This window comes from Silene latifolia, chromosome 3, assembly GCF_048544455.1.
Source record: "Silene latifolia isolate original U9 population chromosome 3, ASM4854445v1, whole genome shotgun sequence".
Classification (NCBI taxonomy): domain Eukaryota; kingdom Viridiplantae; phylum Streptophyta; class Magnoliopsida; order Caryophyllales; family Caryophyllaceae; genus Silene; species Silene latifolia.
In genome coordinates this window covers 146,822,377-146,844,731 of record NC_133528.1, presented here as the reverse complement: position 1 = coordinate 146,844,731, position 22,355 = coordinate 146,822,377, and the positions used below count along the sequence as shown (strand labels likewise).

Below are 22,355 nucleotides of genomic sequence, written 5' to 3'. Positions count from 1 at the left end.
AAAACGTGTCAATTAATTAATTATACATCTTCTCCTTTTAAATTATTTTTTTTATTTTTGGATTTTTATGGAAAATGCATACGGTGTCCTCGAGATTTGTCATTTCGCACGAAATGCCCAAAATTTTGATCCGAAAAACTTTAAGATGTCATAACTCGTGTTTACGAGATCAGAATGTAACAATATTTTTTTTCAAAACGATCCTCTTTTCGAGAACTACGATTTGGAAAAAAAAATTGTGGTATTCGGATCCCGTGGCTAGGAGTTTTTGTATGTCAAAATTTTTTTACCGAACAAACTTTGAGTGATCATATCTCTTGGTCACGAATTACAAACTCAATTTTTTTTTTTCAAATCGTAGTTCTCGAAAAGACGATTTTTTTGAAAAAACCATCAAGTTCCGATCTCGTAAACCCGAGTTATTTCGTGGCTAGGAGTTAAAATTCAAAATTTTGGGTATTTCGTGCAAAATAACAACCCTCAAGGACACCATGCATTTTCCCTTTTTTCTATATGGTATCCCATGTTTTTTCAATTTTAAGTAGTACCCCTCATTTTACAAAAATCTACGAGATGCCCTTAAATTGTTTGAATTTCTACATGGTGACCCTTGACAGCAATTTCCGTTAACTTTTCCATTAATACCCATTTTTCCGTCTGTCCCTTTTGTTAACATTTGCTAATTAACATATGTTTATTCCTACCAACTTCCGACTGCTCTAATTACATCCAAAATTTCAATCTTTCCCACCAATTTAAATCCTAAACTAGTTTTGTGGCCCATGAAATTCACGGGATGTTTTGTTTTGAGTGTGACGTTTCTAGTGTTTTTAATAATTGAAATTTTATAAAATATCAAAACATATAGTAAGCTCACCTTATGAATAAGTCATCATTGATTGCGTACTAAGATTACGGGCATTTACATGTTAACATAGAGATCAAAGTCGATAAATTAAATAAGCCAAAGTAGGTGAATATTGCTATTTTTCAAAGGTAAAACGATGAAAAAAACAAACAAATACCAAAATAAAATATACATTTGAAAAAAAAAAAAAAAAAAAAAAACTATTAGTCATTCACGTTGATGTCGTCAATCTTGTAGTTAGTCTCCAATATATAGTTATTTAAGCTATCCTAATATTTTACTTCTCCATATAGTCTTCTTTTCCAACGAATCGACCCTATAATAAAAAAAGTTACTCAAGAATTAGTCCGAATTAACCAACAAAATAGTGAAATTTGTTTTAAGCAATATTATCGTTGTTAACTTAAGTTTCCTCTTAAATAGTGAAAGAAAAAAGGAATGAGAATGAAGTCGTAGAGATGTAAGTATATTACCTTTAAATAGCTCAACCCCACAAATCTTGATAGCCCCTAAATGAGAACAAAACAAACACAAACGATGAAATTGAAAATGTGATGAACATTTCATAACCCAATGGAACTTACATAAAAAGTAAATAATTTAGTTAATAATTTTAAAACCTTAATACACTTGGCTTGATGTTAATAGAATGATAGGAAAGTTTAGTGATACATTTAATTCTACTGACGATAGAGATAAGAAAAATTTTGACTTATAAATTTTGTCTTCAATCAAAAATATATAAAGAATTGAGGATGCGTTTTATGACTTTTGAGCATCATTTTTTCATTATTATCAAAATTAATATAGGTATAAATATGAATCAAGGTTCACGACTTTTGAGCATCATTTTTCATTATTATGAAATTTAATATAAACATTAATAAGGAATAAAGAGAAATGGAATGTATAAGTTTTGCTTGATTATTATTAGTATAATTTATTTTTTTACAAGATCCACTTTACAGGAGATTGATTTAAGATGTTGTCTTATTATGTAATTAAAATATGACATGTAAATGATGATAGTTAGTTTTGCTTGCCTTTTAATTAGATTTATATATTTTATATTTAAATTATTAAGTTACAGATTTTTTTCATTATTATGAAATTTAATATAGACATAAATATGGAGCAAAAGAGAAATGGAATGTAAAACATTTGCTTTATTATTATTCTATTTTTTTTTTTTACAAAATCCACTTTGCATAAGAAAGGTTTAGAAATTATCTTATGAAATTTAAAATATGACATTCAGATAATGGTAGATAATTTGGTTTACTTTTTAATTATAGATTATAGTTTTATAAATACAATTAATATTCCATGCATGTCATATTGTCAATATAATTAAATAATCAATAAAAATGAATAGGAGTTAATGGGGTGTGAAAATGTCATGTGAAATGGAATTGAATGTTCTAAGCTACCTTTTTAATTAGATAGTAATGATTTCATGCAATGTTATTTTTAACTAGTATAGATCCCGCGCAAATGCGCGGTTTTTTAGATAGGGATATTAGAGAATGTAACAATTATACTATTGGTATTTAATAGTGTAAATCCCACACATTTGCGGTATATATAGAGGTTTTATTTTTAGTTATTATTTAAATATTTTAAATTGATACATTATTAATGTTTCATATTTTTCATATATCTCATCGTATTTCGATATGAGAAAAAAATGAACTATTAACTAATCAAGAGAATTTAGTAAAGTTATAAAATATGTTTAATGATTTTTTTCTTTAACATAAACTAATGATTACAAATAATAAATTTTCTCAAATTATGTTAATGATTTTTTTATTTTTTTTGTGATGAAGCTAATTATATCAGTTTAATATTTTGTTTTATACAAAATGTGTCAAGTCATTCTCTCATATATAATAATACATAACAAAAATTTAGAAATTTATAGTTTATAAAATTACAGTGAATTTATCTTCTTTAATTAAAATATTATAATTTAGATTTTCAAATAAAATATTATTATTTGATTAAAAGGTTATATTTTGATGAAGTGATAATAATTTAAAGAAAGAAGTATTTTTGTTTTCTTATTTAGCTTGATACCTTTTGAGGAAAACTTTGGAGAATTTTATTCACTTAGTATATAGGAGGATTCATTCCAAATTTTATACCTTCAAATTTTTATATTTCACCTAATTTATTTTAATATGAGAAAAAAAAAGTAGTATGTCATGATTTTTTTAAAAAAATAAAGTTAATGATTTTATTTTGTAACTTTGCTTAAATTATCTTAACGAATTTTTTTCGCGTAGCTAATAATATTATTTTATTGTTTTATATAGTTTAAGTATGTATTAAGTCATTTTCGAAGAAAAATTAACAATTCTGTATTTTATAATTTTATACTCCTTTTATTTTATTTTGATTAAAACATTATATAATTATAATTTAGAATTTAATAAAAAAAATCATGCTTTAAGAAAAAGATTATAGTTTAATGAGAAAATTTTATTTCTTTCCTTATATAAGTAGGTGGAGTTTGGAGGGAAAACTTTTGAGAATTTTTATTCTCTTAGTAGTAGGGGGATTGAGTATGTCATCTTCTTACAATTTCAATACAAACACAAAAACAATAACTAAATAATATTCTTACTATTAATAAATTTAAAACATAATAAGGATAAAAGCGAAAGAATTCATTTAATTATCTATGTATGTATGTTTTACCTACCAACTTTTTGAATAAAAAAGAAAATTAGGATTGTTATTTTTATAGTTATATAGGAAACTTGTGTGCCTGCTTTATCTGACCTGAGGAACCGTCCGTATAATTTACGGAAGTTTTTGTCTCAGAAACCTGAAATCCCGAAAATCGTGTATTATACACTTAAATTTGAGCCGTTTGGCAACTCGTATCGGGTCATGTTTCTTTTACTCATAGTTTTTCCACCACGCGTCTGGGGTCGTTTAATCAGTTACCGTATTCGATTTCAACCCGAAATAAGAAGATATCATCTATTTTTAAGGAGTATTCGATTTTCGTCTGAGACTAGTTTATCGCATACCGACACACTCAAATGTCCTGTTTCTTCTCTAAATTTGTGTGGTTGTTTTATCTGACTTGAGGAACCGTCTGTATGATTTACAGACGTTTTTCTCCCGAGACCTGAAATCCCGAAAATCGGAGTTATTATACACTTAAATTTGAGCCGTTTGGGAGCTCGTATCGGATCATGTTTCTTTTCCTCCCAGTTTTTCTTCCACTTGTCGGGGGTTGCTTCTTTCACGAGTAATTGAAATCAATTTTCAGCCCTAAATAAGAAGTATTTATCTATTTTTAAGTAGTACCTGATTTTCGTTCGAGACTCGTTTATCGCGTACGGGCCCTCTCAAATTTTCTTTGTTGCTTCTCAAAATTTGTGTGGCTGCTTTATCTGACCCGAGGAATCGTCCGTATGATTTACAAACATTTTTGTTTCGAGACCCTGAAATACTGAAAACCGTGTCCTATACACTTAAATTTGAGCCGCTTGGGAGGTTGTACTTGGTCATGTTTCTTTTCCTACCAGTTTTCCTACCACATGCCTGGGTCGCTTCATGAGTTACCGTATTCGATTTTAAGTCCTAAATAACAAGTTATCTTCTATTTTTAAGGAGTACCCGATTTTCCCTCGAGACTAGTTTATCGCATACCGGCCGGCACCTTTCAAATGTTTTATGTTGCTTCTCAAAATTTGTGTGGCTGTTTTATCTGACACGAGGAACCGTCCGTGTCATTTAAGAAAGTTTTTGTCCCGGTAACCTAAAATTCCAAAAACCGTGTATTATAATTTTATAATTCCGATTTATTCATTATAATTGTAATTTTTAATTAGAGAGGATAAATGGTGTATGTTGGTTAAATAACTCTTAATTCAAGTTAAAGTTCCAACTTCGCGAATCTCTAATTTTAATTATTCAGCTATCATGCTAAATATTGCTAATATCAACTACTTTAGCTGATAAAATCACCGTGCATTGACTTTAATTGAAAAATGTACAAATGTCAACTAGTTAAGCCGATAAAATCATCGTGCATTGACTTTGGTTGAAAAATGTTAGCAAGGCGACACAATAAGCTTTCGAGAAATTGTACACCACTTGACATAAGAATTATAGAGATTAGGCCAATCCGAGGAAGGACAATGAGTGAAGTGATGAAGCCACACCGAGAGGACCTTCTCTTGACTACCTTCGTCATCTTCGATCATCTCGATTATTTCTTCGAGTGCTTTTTCGACCTCTCGTCTCTCGGAAACGCTAAGAGTTGGCGAGTCAGTGCCATTGTTCGCTTGGCACAACAATGGAATCCATGTTATTAGCATCTTCACCATTGTGTGCTTTTGTCGTTCCCATTCTTCTCCATTAGTTTGTTGTCTTTTGTACATTTGATTTGCTTGTTTGATCAAGAATGCTACAAGTATAACATTTTAGAAAAAATTCATTGTAGATATGTTGGCATGTAGTGTGGTACACATATATGTATGTATGTAACAATGTTAGTTTGCTTAAGACCGAGGCATCCGTCGTAAATTAGATCTGATTTTGTATTATAATATTCATGTACTCGTAGGTCCTAGCTATTAAAATTAAACATTTTATTTAAAACCTTTTTAACTTAAAATAACTTTAACATCCGACTAAAATAAAAATGAAAATAAAAGAAGATTGTAAGAGGTATTATCAAACAAATTAACACGGTTTTAAACAAAATCAACTGTAAATTAAAGCCTTTATTCATTTTAGAAAATGAAATTACTTAGTCACCCACAAATTATCTCATCGAAGACGAATACGGACAAAATCCATTTCTTCAAAAAGACCTCTTATAAAGAACAAGTAGGAAGCTAAAGACGGTTACAACTTACAAGCAAGGTGGATTTACAATAGTTGCCTAAGATAAAATCTGTTGACTAATTCTCCATTTCCTAGAATGTTTAAGACGTAGTCCAACATGTAACTTGTCTCATTGCTACTACTAATTAATCTACAACCAGTGGTGGAGCTAGGGGGGCTAGTAGGGGCGGTCGCCTCCCTTAGCGGATGAAATTTTCGAAGTTTTTAGTTAAATTTTTCAAAAAAATTTCGGGGTGCCTTATGAAATTAGTCGTTCGCACCCCCTAAAATTTTTCACCCCCTAAATTCAAATCCTGGCTCCGCCACTGTCTACAACCATTCATTCCAAATTTCTCTTTAATGTTATCACGTAATTATTTAAACGATTTTTCTAACATGTATTTTCTATGATCAATAATATTAAAGTTACATTTTCTAAGGACTAGTTTTTTCCTTGCAAAAGACCATGTTGATAAAAAGCCCCAACATACTTCCTCCGTCTTAAATTCATGCTCTTCACAAAAAATATAAAACGTAAATAAATAAATGACACGGAGATGGGAGTATATAGTAGGACACATTTGTTTTTACCTCACGCAACCAACCAAAACTAATTTCAGCCACCAATTTGGAATGAATTTTCTTCGAAAGAGAAATGTCGATCGCCAACTCTTTCTTTTGGCCTTTCTTATGCATATCGTTTTGCATTTCTAATCCTTTTAAAATTATTGTCTAGACTCTAAGAATATAACCCTCAATTTAATATAACTATTTTTTTTAAATAATACGGAGTAAAATTTATAAGAATTCGAGTAGGAAAAAAATACTTATGAAAATAATTAAAATTGATGGGACGGAATTGGATATCTAACCTGTGAGCTTAACTAGTGAGGCTTGAACCCGAGACTCACAAGACAAAGCCAACCAACCCAAATTAGAAGCCCAAGCCCATTTCTCTACTACCACCTCTACACCACCACTAGCCTCCATCTTTTGGGCCAACCACAACAACTCCGCGGCCGTCTTCTCAGCAAACACCATATCAACCCGACTTGGCCCACCACCACTTTCCTTCAACCCACCCCATCCCTTAACCATACTCACAACCCGGCCCAACCCAAACCCGGAACTATCACCTTGATCTAAGCCCAACAACTCAGATTCAAGCCCACAAAGAGCCCTCCCAAACGCCTCACTCAAAACAACACAATTAACCTCTCTAAGAACATCCGACCCGTCCATAAGATTATCCTCAATCAACTTCTCGGCTAAACACGTGACCAGCTCGTACTTTCTTGAGCTCACGGGCACGTGGTTAACCAACATAAGCAGCTGGTTCATAGCCCGAGCAATGGCCGTGTCACTAGTACTGGCACGGCCATTGCTGACTTGGCTATGCACCAGCTGCTTATTATCAAACTTGTTATTTTCTCCAGAACCACCCTCGAAACAAAAGGGAAAAGGCAAAGGAAGCGAGCACACGAGATTTAATAAAACAAAAAAGACGGACACGATCACATGTCGAATAAGCTCTAGAAGCTTCGATTTTTGAGAGAGGGAGATTATTGATTTATCGGCGGAGACTAAGAGAGGTGTTATTAGGTTACGGTGAAGAAAGAAAAGAGGCGATGAGGAATTCTCCATTAAAACTCCCATGGTTTACGTAAATATTTGGTAATTTAGGGTTGGATAAATAACGTAAAAAAGAGGTTTACATATTTAATGGAGATTATTTGGAAGTTGAATATGATTGTTTGTTGAATGTTAACCGCGGGGTAACTAGGTGGTGTATGAATTAAGATGGTGGTTGTAATAAGAGGACAAATTAGTTGGAATTGAGGTGTAATTTCTTATGGACCGTCGAAATATTGTTTGTTTATTTATTCTCTATGTTCCATATTGTTTTCAATTTTTGAGTTAGATCTAGACCTGGCCAAAGTGACGGGTCAACCCGGCCTGACCCATTTCACGGGTCATGTTTGGCATAGCCGAACCTGTCCGACAGTTGACCCGCCCCATATTCTGGCCGGGTCCGGGTTCTTAATTTCAAACCTGGCCGCCCTTGGCAAGCCTTTTTAGGCAAAAATGAAAAATGTATCTTCAGAGAATAATTTTAGGAATTTTTTTTATACGGGAGTAATTTTTAATCGGTTTTTCTAAAATGTGCCCTAAGGGCACATGTTAATAACCTTAATATGGTAAGATTAACAATATATTCTCACTAATTATGGTAACAATGAGTTTATAGTTAAATATTTCATGAAAATATGTTGTCAATCTTACCATATTAAGGTTATTAACATGTGCCCTTAGGGCACATTTTAGAAAAACCGATTTTTAAAAACCGGATTTTGAAGTAGAGTAATTTCTAACTACTCCAATTTGTATTTTATGGGAAGGCAAGTACTACTTTTTTCGAGTATAAAAAATAATTATTTTAATAAATTAGATTAATAAATTTAATTTCTCATTACATGTACATTTGATAATATTAATAATCAATCAATGTTAAATTGTTAATGATTAAAGTCAATATGTAACAATAATTTAACAATGGTCTTCTAAGATAGGGGATATACTCCGTAATTGTTAGTAGAAGATATTTTATGTCTTACTTTAGTCAAATCTTGTTCTTCTTTTTGTGTAAAAGTGTAAAACAGGGTATTCATCGTCAACAATAACAATAATAATTGAATTTATTGATGTTTACTTGTGCAGACAACGTTGGGGTAAGTTGAGTAATCCATATGTCTTTTTTATTTCGTTGGAATACCTATCTTGAGACCATTATGACAAGTTACATGTGGTCGTGATGTTATCCCATGCCATGGGGATTGGGGATTGGGGATTGGGGATTGGGGAGTGATAAACATCCCAATGGATTTATATAACTTGTAAATTCAAATCAAACAATAATTCACCAAATATTCAATTTTGGCAAGTTCTCGTTGTAAACCATCAATAATCGTGTATTGATGGTAAGATATGAGAGAATTATGTAATTGAATGTTTATAACAATATGATTCCGGTCAATCAGTTGTTCTCCAGATCGAGGAAACTACTCTCGATATGATCACTTGCAAGTACGACCTGAAAGACACCTTGCATTGAGTAGGAGATAGTAATAGGACAAGAGAATTGGTGACGCACACTTGTCGAGGATAAGTGGGAGATTGTTGGAATATGTGTCCTCCGACAATAATGCGATCACAACTGTCGATCATGATGATCACATGTTTAAGTCTCATTTTAAGAATACAATTGGGAAGTAATATTTTACTGTCAACCGGTCCACACATATCGGTAATGATTGGCTGACTAGAGTTTGACATTACTGTCGTGCGACGGTGGTGATCAGTTGATCCCCTTAGGTCATACCTAAAGGGTAACACTCTTAATTGATTATTTAATTAATCGTATGACGATACGGGTTAATTAAATTACTTAAAATTGACGGACGATTTTGGAAGTAATATTTACGTATCTCGTTATAATTTGATTAAATAAGATACGGTCTAAGTAATCGAATTGTTTTATTACTTAGATGAAATTATTGTTTACGGAAACAATTGAAACAGAATGAATTGATTATTATAAATACAAAATGTTGTAATTTATGACTCGGGATCCCATTACGGTACAAGTAATTATGAATTACTAGGTAAACTTTATAAGTGACATATTTTATTAATATGTTGATTTTTAATTGTTAAAAATACATTTTATATACCTAATGTCATGAAACATGTTACATGTGACAAATTGACAAAATAATGTGTAAAATGGATTTTCCATTTTACACTATATGTGCCGAAAATTAGGAGGGAATATTAGGCTTATTTGTGTTAATAATGTTTAAGTGGAAGGCATAATCATAAGCCCTAACATATAGCCTTACATGCCTATAATTCTTGGGAAGAATAGAAGCTCATGTATTGGCCATACCCACCCCCTCCTACCCGGTTTTCCTAGTGAAAAAGGCTAAGGGTCTTTTGCTTATTTTACCTAATATTCACTACATGCAAACTAGTGATTTTCATTCATTCTAACATCAAAAAATATAGATTTTTAGAGAGATAAAAATTACTTCTTCTTCTCCCTTCTCTTAACCGAAATTAAGAGACCAAAATAAATATTTTTGGGTCAATTTTATTTAAATTAATATTGTTCTAGTATTAATAATATTAATTTTATTAAGAGGTTATCTTGGGTATTATTCCTTGGGAGGGATTCTATACTTGAATCCTTTGTTCATCCATTTTAGGAAGCTCAAAAACAAGTGAGTAGGAGAACTCACTTGTGCCCAATAATCCGAAATTTCCAATGTAAGAATGATGATTTCTTCTTTATATTTACTTATGTTTGCATGCATAAGATCTAATTAATTTTATGACTAAATTAAATTTGAAACATATATGAATATGTTGTAATAATGAGATATAGATTTCTAACACCGCCACTGCGTTTGAGAGGATTTGGTTTTTTTGGGGGGGATTTGTGGAGTGTGGACTATAGTGGGTTTGAAGATGAGGTGGGGGTTTCGTTGTGGTGGAGGAACAATTCTAAGTAAATTGATACTAGTTCATCTTTGAGATTTGTTTAAGATTGATGAATAATTGTTTGATATTGATTCTTCAAATACAAATTAATTTTGATTGTATTTTTGGGTAAAGAGTTTGATTTTGTTTGTAGTGAGTGTTTAGAGTGAATAATAAAAGTAAGGGTGTTTTGGTCATTCTATAATTTATTCACTTAATGAGTCGGGAATTAAATTAAATGATGGTCGAGAATGATATATGGTGGGAATTCGGATGTATACGGTGTAATGTAGGTGGTTATTTGTAATAAACGAAATACTAGGTGGTAATTTGCAAAATACGGTGCATACTAGGTGGTAAGTTGTAATTTTCACTAATAATTATGATAATCTAAACACTATAAGAATACCGTCTTATTCAAGGTAGTTTCCCTAAATAAAATCAATTACCTATTACTAATACTCACTTGACTTTCTTAGTATCTTATGTCTCTTAATGTTTCTATAAGTTAAGCTTAAGTTCAAGTCAGCTCTTATAAGTTCAATTCAATTTCAATAAGTTCAAGTCACCTCTTATAAGTTCAATACAACTTCTATATGTTCATTTCAGCAAAATTAAGTGCGTGCAAAAGACCAGGACCTTAAAATATTATTACATCATAATCACAGCATATTACAAACAGGCCCGGGTTAAATCTAGTATGGAGAAGTGGCAAATAAGCTCCAAACGTTTGCCACTACGTGCAAATTAGCCCCATAACTTTTTTGTAGTGCAAATTAACTCCATTAGTTATATCCGATGTGGAATTCAGCCCAATTAGAGATATCGAGTAAATTTCTCTCCGGAAAACATTGACATGGCACCGGAAAGATTATTAGGATAAATTAAGTTAGATAATATTCTTTTTTTTTAAAAAAAAAACATAATTATTGCGAAACTTCGTTTAATTTCCAATTGGTATTGTTGCGAAACTTCGTTTAATTTTCGAGCTCAGATAGCATAATACTTCGTTTAATTTTATCACAGGAACTTCGTTTAATTTATCACAACAAGAATAGTAAGATCGACCTCAATTATCGCCATTATTACAAAACTTCATTCAATTTTCGAGTTCAGATTGCGAAAAAATGGTTGTATATAGGTAGACTACATAAATTCAATTTTCCCCAAATATCATTTTTTTTTTCTGTTTTTATGGTTCTGGAGTATACTTTCAATTACAAAAATGGCGGCGATATGTGAAAATGAGTGTAGGCTACATCAAATAAAATTGAATGAAAAAATAGAGAAGATGGATGGAGGTGTGAGGATTGGGGATTGAGGAAGGAGCTCACAATGAGAGTGATGGAGATAAAAGGGAGAAAGAAACGAGATAGAGTGGAAATAAGCTGATAATCCATGTTTTTTTAAAAAAAATTTATTATTTAACTTAGTTTATCCTAGTCATCTTTTCGGTGCCATGTCAATGTTTTCCGACGAGAAATTTACACGGAAATCTCTAATTGGACTGAATTCCACATCGGATATAACTAATGGAGTTAATTTGCATTAGAAAAAAAGTTAAGTATAAGGCTAATTTACACGTAATGGCAAACATTTAAGACTTATTTGCCACTTCCCCAAAATTCAATATCAATAAAAAGAAACTACAACCAAGTCAATATTAAAAAATTAGAAATCACCTTGTACTTTAATTTTCTTTGGGAAATTTCATCGAGCACCTTTCATACATAACCTCTAAACAGACAAACTCGATATTCTATCCACGGTTTGCTATTCATCTGTAGCTCTCCCTCTTGGGGGCGTCTAAACCCTTAAAATGTAAGTCAATTCTCCTTAATTTCTCACCTGTCCCAAACTCCCAATTATTTGTTTTAACTTTTTATTATTTCTCAGCGGTATTTTAATCGAACGTAAACAAATGATTACAACGCCCATGAGCATTATTTGAGACCTGTCTAGTTACACAATCTTTCTTCCTTGTGATTTATTAATCAAATTGTTCTGTTAACTTTGGAGTTTACCCTCTAAAGTTCTAGTCTTTTTAATTTAGAATCGAGATTCGGGAAAGATTATCGTATTTACTATTCTTATGTTCGTTGTTCGTACCAATTACATTAACCGATCCTAATAGAGAGGACAGTGAATAGTTTACATTAATTCTTCGATGAACTATATTGTGAGACAGAGGGGGTATTTCCTCAATTTCTTCGTAAACCGTATTCGTGTTGGTGTATGTATATATACGGTGGAGAAATGAGATGTTAATGGCAGTTAAATTATGTCTTTAAATTATTATGTTTAATTTTACGGAAAATGCACGCGGTGTCCGAAATACCCGATTTTTTTATCCGGAAAATTTTAAGAGGCTATAACTCGTGTTTACGAGCTCGAAAAGTAATGTATTTTTTTTCAAATTGATTATCTTTTCAAGAATTACGATTTGAAAAAAAAAAGTTGTCGAGTTTGGAATTCGTGACCAAGAGATATGGTCACTCAAAGTTTGTTCGGTAAAAAAAACTTTGACGTACAAAAACTCCTAGCCACGGTATCCAAATACGGCAATTTTTTTTTTCCAAATCGCAGTTCTCGGAAAGATAATCGATTTGAAAAAAAATTATCACTTTCTGAACTCGTAGACACGGGTTATAGCCTCTTGAAGTTTTCCGGAACAAAAAATTGGGTATTTCGGCAAAAATCAAAACTTGAAGGGAACCACGTACATTTTCCCTTAATTTTAAATTGTACGGGTTTCATTAGATTATTACCCTTGTTGTGCAACCCCTAGAGGATTATTGGTTAAAATTGAGATGCTAGTTTATTGTGATTGGATTTGGTTAATTAATTAGATTATTACCCTTGTTGTGAAGCAACAGTGAAAGATGAAAACAGACCCCTTTGAAGGTTATGTGGATGCTGAGGTGATTGAGATATTTAAAACTGATGACAAGGAACGGTTCGTGCGACTGCTCTCAGCTTATGCTCATACTGTAAATTTGAAGAATGCGGTGAGGAGGTGTGCATTGTTTCATGCCAAAAAGTGTTTGCTCGCAATCATCCAAGGGGAGGCTGGCATAAGTCCCCATCAACTTTATGCTAGAGAAGCAGCTCAATATTCCGCAGAACCAACACCTCTTGCTTATGTTGCTTACTTCTTCCCTGAAGCGGATGATATTATTGACCTAATGCTCAAGCAAGGGCCAGCTGATCAAGCCAACATTAAGTGTAAACTGTATACATATGCTTTTGATGATCATCCTATCTGTCCGCTAGATCATGCACTCTTGTCGTTTAGGTACTACTGTTGACCCTCTTCAGCCTTTCATCTTTTATTACTCGATCTCACAAAGGCATCTTCTGATTTTGTCACTCTTATTTCTCCCTTTTGCCAGTTATAAACCCCATCTACTCCCATGGTCTTCAGGCGACTCTCTCATCAAACTTATTATATTACTCTGCCAATGGGAAACGGTGGGTTGTTTCTGTATCCGACCCTGAGCTTCAATCATTATTCATATTTGATATGTTTTACTGTCTCCTGATGTAGAGACCAAGTTTGAACTGTGCACGGTTGCTTGCTCCACACACGGATAGGCTCAACAATATTGCATTGTCATATGTTAAACAAGGAAAATTGGCATCATTTGCAGCTTTGCTTCTTGTGGCTCAAGAAAAGGTCTTGGTTCCATTTGACTCGGGTATTTTGTTTCTCTTGTGCTTGAAAAATCTTTGTGGATATTATGATCAGTTAATAACTTAACTTACTGCGACGTCTATTGGAATCTACGTACTGCCACATAGGCTTGACAATTCGACAACGCATAATAGAGATGGTGCAGAAGTTGAACTCTAAGAAGGGAGATCTTGACTACGAAGAAGCTTTATTTCAGTCCATGCTTATAGAAGTCTACAAGCTGCTTGATATTTTTGAGAGAGCTGGTGCTGCTTTGAGCTTATATTGCACTTGCCTATATTGAATACTTGTGAAACAGATCCCGAAAGTCAAGACAAGAAATACTGTTTACCTTTATCTCTTACTCGGGCCCAAGGTTTTGGTGCGACTCGTCACAGCTATTCTTACGTAAGTTTTGTTGTGAGTTGAATATGTTTATTTTACCTCAATACCCTGAATAAAAATGGAGGGGTCGTTTGGTTGGTAATGTAAAACTCGTATCTTTTCAGCCTGGGACGTGTGTGTTATTTCACAAGCTAAAGTCAGGTCCACTGCTAAGCATGAAGAATCCTTGTGCTTCCGAGCTACGGCTATTCAGAACGGCACCAGGTCAGGTCAATAATGGAGGTTCAGGCATTTCGCGGAAGCATCTGGCTTTGATTGCCCGTAGACTCAAGAGAGGGATTAAATTTTAAGATGTTCACTGCCGTCTACGCTTAAGCATGTTATTTATGTTCGCTAGTATTTCTCTCATGTATTTGGTAATACTGTATTGTTTGTAGCAGCTTAACCCTGATTATACACTACTCTATTTCCGAGGCCTTTTGCTGAATTCAAGTGACCGAGTGTCGATTTCCATTTTTTTTTCTTTGTTGGCATTTCTACACTCACTAGAAGATCCAAACTAACAATTGTCATTAATCAAAAACACACACTTGTTACACCAATTTCCTAGTGATTAATTTTACATGATCTATTTTAAAGTCGTATTACAAGTTTACAAAACAAAAGAGCAAATAACATTCGCCAAATTAAGATGCTTACATTAATAAATACAGCATTACATAATCTGCTTTCAGGTCGATAAGCCACCTTACTACCTTATGCCTTGTTTGGATACGAAATAGGAGGGCAAGGGAGGCTAGGGAGGAAGAGGGAAGGGAAACGAAGGGAAGGGATTGGGAGGGGTGTTCGGATACAATTTTCCTCCAAATCCAATAGGAAGAGATTTTGATTTGCTTTGGAGGAGGGAAAATGAATCCCTCCATTTACCTCCCCTTCCATTTCCCTCTATTATTTGCTATCCAAATAAGAGATTTTATTTTAAATCCCCTACTCTCCCTCCCTTTCCTTTCTCTCCAAATCCCTCCATCCAAACAAACCTTTAGTCATCAGAGAAATCTAAACCTACCCATATATTTCATAGCAATATAACCCAAACGCCTAGGCATAGGACTGACAGCAGTACGCGGAAGTGACATGCTCATCTTCCCAACTTGACAAGCTCGGGTGGAGTAAAGTCTTCCTTGCAAACAACTAGGGATTGGTAGTGATATTGCCTGGTAAAGCGGCCAGCCGTAGGCAAACTGAAAAGAGATCCACACTCATATAGATCACAAAATTTATGAAAGAGCGGAAAAAAACATTACACCAATCAAAAATCACATACCCTACATGTTAAACAATTACTCCCTCCGTCCCGATCATTGTTATCATTGGTTTTGCACAAATACCAAGGAGTAAGGAGGGACCATTTGTAGATATTGTTATGAATAACAAGTGGACAATAGGTTATTACCCTTCAAAAAAATTTCTCAATATAAGACACCCAAATATGATAGGTAAATAAATGATCGGGACGGAAGGAGTATATTCCACTTTAATGTTTGAACCTTAGTTTGATACAAGGCGAAGGCGCGCGCCTTTTGGACGCGAGGTCCCCTATTTTTGATAACAAATTTGTAATTTCCAAATAAATTTTTGGGCAAGGACAAACTTTATAGGAGTTTTCAAGTTGGCTAACATGCTGGAGTTAAATTAGGAATAATGAGTAAGAATTCGGGGAATAACAAAAAGGGGCCTAACTTGTTTGTACTCCTTATATGTTACTAGAGGTTTTAAGGTTTAAAAGTGTTTTGAAACTCTACCGGAACCCCCTCCAAACCCGCTCTTTCCCTCAAAATTTTGTCAATCTAATATCCCAATAAACAAGCCCTAGATCTCTCTTTCAAAATCATGAAAGATATGAAGTAGACAGTACAATAGAACTCTTTAGGATATAACTCAACTTACATCATAGAATCTTGAGTAAGCGGAAGTTTGGGGTAAAGCTGGACGAGGTTCCAATTTAGCTTCCATGTAACCTGGAAGTATTAACGGAAAAAAAAAAAACATTTTAGAGCATTCATTTAATTGACAGTGTGTTTTATTTTGACAAAAATAAAAATGAGAAGAATCTGAAACCATCCAAAGAAAACTTACATATATCCTCCGACGGGTTATAATCTTTTGAATCTGGGATAGCACGGCCAACATATCCCCTACCAACAAAGAATTTAACAAAAAATACTTTAACAAAGACAAAATGAAAGAGAAATGAATCGCAATCAAAAGAAGCATGCCCGTACTTAGGGGGAGAGTCAATTAAATCGATATCCTCCATTATCAATCTAACTTTATGTTTTATCAACAAGCCACAAATATCGTCCACCACATCATCTGCAGAAACCTGAATGAGGTAAAAAGTAGAATCAAATCGCCTACAAGATAAACAGTTGTACTCCTAAATGGTAGAAAACATACGTATTTCTGCATTGAGCAACAATATGAACTCAAATCATCACCAGCTAGTTCAAACAGAGCAAGCAGAGTTTGCGCATCTCTGAGTATACATTTGGACTCAACTTGATCAAGGCTAGCTTTATCTTCGGGAACTAAGTTGATTTCATTAGTTATATATTGGTGAATCGTCAAACCTACGAAATAATCCGACAACAAATTTAGCACATGTACAACAGGACCACAGTACCACACTCTTTAGTTTTCACCAAGTTGTAATGCTGCAAAGCAGTCGTCAAGAGGATAGATAATGCACATTCACCTGTGTCAAACGGGGCTATAACTTTCTCGCGAGCAATCAAAAGTAAGGCTGCAAACTGCTTCAACCCTCCATTACTTAAAATATTCCAGGCAATACTGTTGATTGAGTCTGTGTGATTTACGAGAACTCGTAAAGAATCCAAGATTGGTTTCTATATATGTAGTAAAATTAACAAAAGTTAGATATTTCGTATGTAGTACAATAAGTAGCAAAGAAAAAGGAAAAATAGGTGACAAATACAGAATCATTTCAGAACAGCCATGCAAAGCAAATTTTCAAAATTGGCACCATTTACATCAAATGAAAGATGAACAACAAATACCAACTAAGAAGCCAAGTTTCGAAGTATTTTGAGGCGGTATCGACCGTATTTAAGGCACAATGCCACTAGACCAATTTCATGGTGAGGTGACAAACCAAAATATATTACCATGCTCTTGAGCGATATCCTCACTCGGAGAAATTGACATTACAGCAACCTTGTGTAGTTGTGTCTATAATATAAACTTGTTAAAATCAATTTTTTTGTTCCTAAATGGATATCCTAAATACTCCCTCCGTCCCGGTCAATTGTTGTCCTTTGGTGAATGATCAAATTGTTCATTCTTAAAATAAAAAGGACAACAACTCACTTAGACACCCCAATATGGAAAAGGACAACAAATGATCGGGACAGAGGGAGTATCTCTTTCACCTAAGCTAGTAGCAAGTGGAAAAGAGCAAACTTTAACTTTGTTTCAACTAAGGGTAAAAGAGAAGAAGAAGAAGAACAAGGCTAACAAACGACCAACCGTTTCCCACACGCAGAGTAGAATAACAAGTTTGGCGATAGACCTGCATCGATTCCACAAATATAGGTGCTCTATAACACTGCAATAAGTTGGCAAATAACAAAACTAAGAAACTCACTCAGAGATTAAGTGAACTAAAAAAAGACAGATGAGAAAACCAAAACAACCTCAAGTTAACGAGAAGAAAATGAATTGGAAGCCCCTCGAGTACACCAATGGTGCAGTAAACATTTGCAAGACAAGTACCACCGCACTTAGTGAATATTAGGTCGATAACTTGGGTATCTAGAGGGCAGCTATGTGCAATGTAAGCAAGGGGAGTCACACCGTTATCAGGCAAGTTTGCTGCATCAAATGTAGGATGCATATTGCAAACTTCTCCTCTGATCAAGGTAATCAAACACTTTGAGGCACCGAATTCTACACACTCATTCGCCAACGAGTTGATAATAGTGTGATTAATATGGCAGTTTCGAAGCAAATTCAACAACTTCCCCTCGTTATCTGTTTGAAGGATTTCATCAAAGCTTGTAGCAAATCCTTTGTAATTTATAATAGTCATTGCTATCCTGTGGCTTTCTAACAACTGCAACAAATACAATGAACCCAGAAAGAATTATTTCTGGAAAATTGATAAAATATACTCCCTCTGTTGCACCGATCATTTGTTGTCCTTTGATTTTGACACAAAGACTAAAGGGGATTAGGCCAATTATTAAATGATAAGTGGATTAAATTGAATGTGAAATATCAAATTACTCATCAAATTTATTCTTAAAATAGAAAGGACAACAAATGACCGAGACACCCAAAAATGAAAAAGACAACAAATGACCGGGACAGAGTGAGTAATATGCAAATTCATGCTAAATAATGAAATACGAGTAATTGCTAAAACTTTTGACTAAAGTAGACTAATTTATGCTAACAATATACAGATGAATACGGAATACCTGTGCTATGTCAGGGTCGAGGCGGCAGACAATATCGGAGAAGCCGGGGTAAGGGAACACAAATTCCCTTTACGAAACAGTTCAAGTTTCTTGTGGATCATTTTTAGCCTGAGTCCATGCCTAATAGACTTCGAGCCTGTCACCCTTGGGTGGTTTACCTGGTATACGTGGTTTGCAGGCTATCACGTACACCCGCGGTTTACCCAAAGTCGCACCGAAGGTAGCGGCTGCGGGTTCCCTCGTTACCAAAAAAAAAAAAAAAAAAAAAAAAAAAAGAAAAAGTTCAAGTCTCCCAAGTGCGTGTTAACATTAAAACGTGTCAATTAATTAATTATACATCTTCTCCTTTTAAATTATTTTTTTTATTTTTGGATTTTTATGGAAAATGCATACGGTGTCCTCGAGATTTGTCATTTCGCACGAAATGCCCAAAATTTTGATCCGAAAAACTTTAAGATGTCATAACTCGTGTTTACGAGATCGAAATGTAACAATATTTTTTTCAAAACGATCCTCTTTTCGAGAACTACGATTTGGAAAAAAAAATTGTGGTATTCGGATCCCGTGGCTAGGAGTTTTTGTATGTCAAAATTTTTTTACCGAACAAACTTTGAGTGATCATATCTCTTGGTCACGAATTACAAACTCAATTTTTTTTTTTCAAATCGTAGTTCTCGAAAAGACGATTTTTTTGAAAAAACCATCAAGTTCCGATCTCGTAAACCCGAGTTATTTCGTGGCTAGGAGTTAAAATTCAAAATTTTGGGTATTTCGTGCAAAATAACAACCCTCAAGGACACCATGCATTTTCCCTTTTTTCTATATGGTATCCCATGTTTTTTCAATTTTAAGTAGTACCCCTCATTTTACAAAAATCTACGAGATGCCCTTAAATTGTTTGAATTTCTACATGGTGACCCTTGACAGCAATTTCCGTTAACTTTTCCATTAATACCCATTTTTCCGTCTGTCCCTTTTGTTAACATTTGCTAATTAACATATGTTTATTCCTACCAACTTCCGACTGCTCTAATTACATCCAAAATTTCAATCTTTCCCACCAATTTAAATCCTAAACTAGTTTTGTGGCCCATGAAATTCACGGGATGTTTTGTTTTGAGTGTGACGTTTCTAGTGTTTTTAATAATTGAAATTTTATAAAATATCAAAACATATAGTAAGCTCACCTTATGAATAAGTCATCATTGATTGCGTACTAAGATTACGGGCATTTACATGTTAACATAGAGATCAAAGTCGATAAATTAAATAAGCCAAAGTAGGTGAATATTGCTATTTTTCAAAGGTAAAACGATGAAAAAAACAAACAAATACCAAAATAAAATATACATTTGAAAAAAAAGTAAAAAAAAAACTATTAGTCATTCACGTTGATGTCGTCAATCTTGTAGTTAGTCTCCAATATATAGTTATTTAAGCTATCCTAATATTTTACTTCTCCATATAGTCTTCTTTTCCAACGAATCGACCCTATAATAAAAAAAAGTTACTCAGTAATTAGTCTGAATTAACCAACAAAATAGTGAAATTTGTTTTAAGCAATATTATCGTTGTTAACTTAAGTTTCCTCTTAAATAGTGAAAGAAAAAAGGAATGAGAATGAAGTCGTAGAGATGTAAGTATATTACCTTTAAATAGCTCAACCCCACAAATCTTGATAGCCCCTAAATGAGAACAAAACAAACACAAACGATGAAATTGAAAATGTGATGAACATTTCATAACCCAATGGAACTTACATAAAAAGTAAATAATTTAGTTAATAATTTTAAAACCTTAATACACTTGGCTTGATGTTAATAGAATGATAGGAAAGTTTAGTGATACATTTAATTCTACTGACGATAGAGATAAGAAAAATTTTGACTTATAAATTTTGTCTTCAATCAAAAATATATAAAGAATTGAGGATGCGTTTTATGACTTTTGAGCATCATTTTTTCATTATTATCAAAATTAATATAGGTATAAATATGAATCAAGGTTCACGACTTTTGAGCATCATTTTTCATTATTATGAAATTTAATATAAACATTAATAAGGAATAAAGAGAAATGGAATGTATAAGTTTTGCTTGATTATTATTAGTATAATTTATTTTTTTACAAGATCCACTTTACAGGAGATTGATTTAAGATGTTGTCTTATTATGTAATTAAAATATGACATGTAAATGATGATAGTTAGTTTTGCTTGCCTTTTAATTAGATTTATATATTTTATATTTAAATTATTAAGTTACAGATTTTTTTCATTATTATGAAATTTAATATAGACATAAATATGGAGCAAAAGAGAAATGGAATGTAAAACATTTGCTTTATTATTATTCTATTTTTTTTTTTTACAAAATCCACTTTGCATAAGAAAGGTTTAGAAATTATCTTATGAAATTTAAAATATGACATTCAGATAATGGTAGATAATTTGGTTTACTTTTTAATTATAGATTATAGTTTTATAAATACAATTAATATTCCATGCATGTCATATTGTCAATATAATTAAATAATCAATAAAAATGAATAGGAGTTAATGGGGTGTGAAAATGTCATGTGAAATGGAATTGAATGTTCTAAGCTACCTTTTTAATTAGATAGTAATGATTTCATGCAATGTTATTTTTAACTAGTATAGATCCCGCGCAAATGCGCGGTTTTTTAGATAGGGATATTAGAGAATGTAACAATTATACTATTGGTATTTAATAGTGTAAATCCCACACATTTGCGGTATATATAGAGGTTTTATTTTTAGTTATTATTTAAATATTTTAAATTGATACATTATTAATGTTTCATATTTTTCATATATCTCATCGTATTTCGATATGAGAAAAAAATGAACTATTAACTAATCAAGAGAATTTAGTAAAGTTATAAAATATGTTTAATGATTTTTTTCTTTAACATAAACTAATGATTACAAATAATAAATTTTCTCAAATTATGTTAATGATTTTTTTATTTTTTTTGTGATGAAGCTAATTATATCAGTTTAATATTTTGTTTTATACAAAATGTGTCAAGTCATTCTCTCATATATAATAATACATAACAAAAATTTAGAAATTTATAGTTTATAAAATTACAGTGAATTTATCTTCTTTAATTAAAATATTATAATTTAGATTTTCAAATAAAATATTATTATTTGATTAAAAGGTTATATTTTGATGAAGTGATAATAATTTAAAGAAAGAAGTATTTTTGTTTTCTTATTTAGCTTGATACCTTTTGAGGAAAACTTTGGAGAATTTTATTCACTTAGTATATAGGAGGATTCATTCCAAATTTTATACCTTCAAATTTTTATATTTCACCTAATTTATTTTAATATGAGAAAAAAAAAGTAGTATGTCATGATTTTTTTAAAAAAATAAAGTTAATGATTTTATTTTGTAACTTTGCTTAAATTATCTTAACGAATTTTTTTCGCGTAGCTAATAATATTATTTTATTGTTTTATATAGTTTAAGTATGTATTAAGTCATTTTCGAAGAAAAATTAACAATTCTGTATTTTATAATTTTATACTCCTTTTATTTTATTTTGATTA

The 22,355-nt window shown here is 32.4% G+C and overlaps 3 protein-coding genes across 3 annotated transcripts; 1 reads left to right on the top strand and 2 right to left on the bottom strand.

Annotated features, from left to right (window-relative positions):
• Window positions 1-4,843: 4,843 nt before the first annotated feature.
• LOC141648344 (uncharacterized) lies at window positions 4,844-7,561 on the bottom strand. The gene is made up of 2 exons (XM_074456900.1): window positions 6,592-7,561; window positions 4,844-5,297 (listed from the first exon to the last, which is right to left on the bottom strand). Exons 1-2 carry the CDS (start codon window positions 7,373-7,375, stop codon window positions 4,942-4,944), a joined length of 1,140 nt encoding a protein of 379 aa, XP_074313001.1. The 5' UTR covers window positions 7,376-7,561; the 3' UTR covers window positions 4,844-4,941.
• Window positions 7,562-11,985: 4,424 nt separating this feature from the next.
• LOC141648343 (uncharacterized) lies at window positions 11,986-14,789 on the top strand. Its single transcript, XM_074456899.1, has 6 exons — window positions 11,986-12,079; window positions 13,135-13,553; window positions 13,651-13,729; window positions 13,806-13,956; window positions 14,060-14,339; window positions 14,441-14,789. Exons 2-5 carry the CDS (start codon window positions 13,141-13,143, stop codon window positions 14,233-14,235), a joined length of 819 nt encoding a protein of 272 aa, XP_074313000.1. The 5' UTR covers window positions 11,986-12,079; window positions 13,135-13,140; the 3' UTR covers window positions 14,236-14,339; window positions 14,441-14,789.
• Window positions 14,790-14,870: 81 nt separating this feature from the next.
• On the bottom strand, window positions 14,871-18,862 carry LOC141648342 (uncharacterized). The gene is made up of 9 exons (XM_074456898.1): window positions 18,776-18,862; window positions 17,990-18,408; window positions 17,823-17,901; window positions 17,032-17,182; window positions 16,734-16,906; window positions 16,559-16,659; window positions 16,413-16,471; window positions 16,224-16,294; window positions 14,871-15,517 (listed from the first exon to the last, which is right to left on the bottom strand). Exons 2-9 carry the CDS (start codon window positions 18,382-18,384, stop codon window positions 15,323-15,325), a joined length of 1,224 nt encoding a protein of 407 aa, XP_074312999.1. The 5' UTR covers window positions 18,385-18,408; window positions 18,776-18,862; the 3' UTR covers window positions 14,871-15,322.
• Window positions 18,863-22,355: the final 3,493 nt, after the last annotated feature.

Excerpts from the sequence above, each read along its gene's own strand:
- LOC141648344 (XM_074456900.1), bottom strand. The coding sequence starts at position 7,375 with ATGGGAGTTTTAATGGAGAATTCCTCATCGCCTCTTTTCTTTCTTCAC. Across the intron at positions 5,298-6,591 it reads CTCACTAGTTAAGCTCACAG|CATTCTTGATCAAACAAGCA; the intron begins GTTAGATATCCA and ends TTATACTTGTAG.
- LOC141648343 (XM_074456899.1), top strand. The coding sequence starts at position 13,141 with ATGAAAACAGACCCCTTTGAAGGTTATGTGGATGCTGAGGTGATTGAG. Across the intron at positions 13,554-13,650 it reads CATGCACTCTTGTCGTTTAG|TTATAAACCCCATCTACTCC; the intron begins GTACTACTGTTG and ends CCCTTTTGCCAG. Across the intron at positions 13,730-13,805 it reads TACTCTGCCAATGGGAAACG|AGACCAAGTTTGAACTGTGC; the intron begins GTGGGTTGTTTC and ends CTCCTGATGTAG.
- LOC141648342 (XM_074456898.1), bottom strand. The coding sequence starts at position 18,384 with ATGACTATTATAAATTACAAAGGATTTGCTACAAGCTTTGATGAAATC. Across the intron at positions 17,902-17,989 it reads TTTCTTCTCGTTAACTTGAG|TGTTATAGAGCACCTATATT; the intron begins GTTGTTTTGGTT and ends AACTTATTGCAG. Across the intron at positions 17,183-17,822 it reads TACTCTGCGTGTGGGAAACG|AAACCAATCTTGGATTCTTT; the intron begins GTTGGTCGTTTG and ends CTACATATATAG.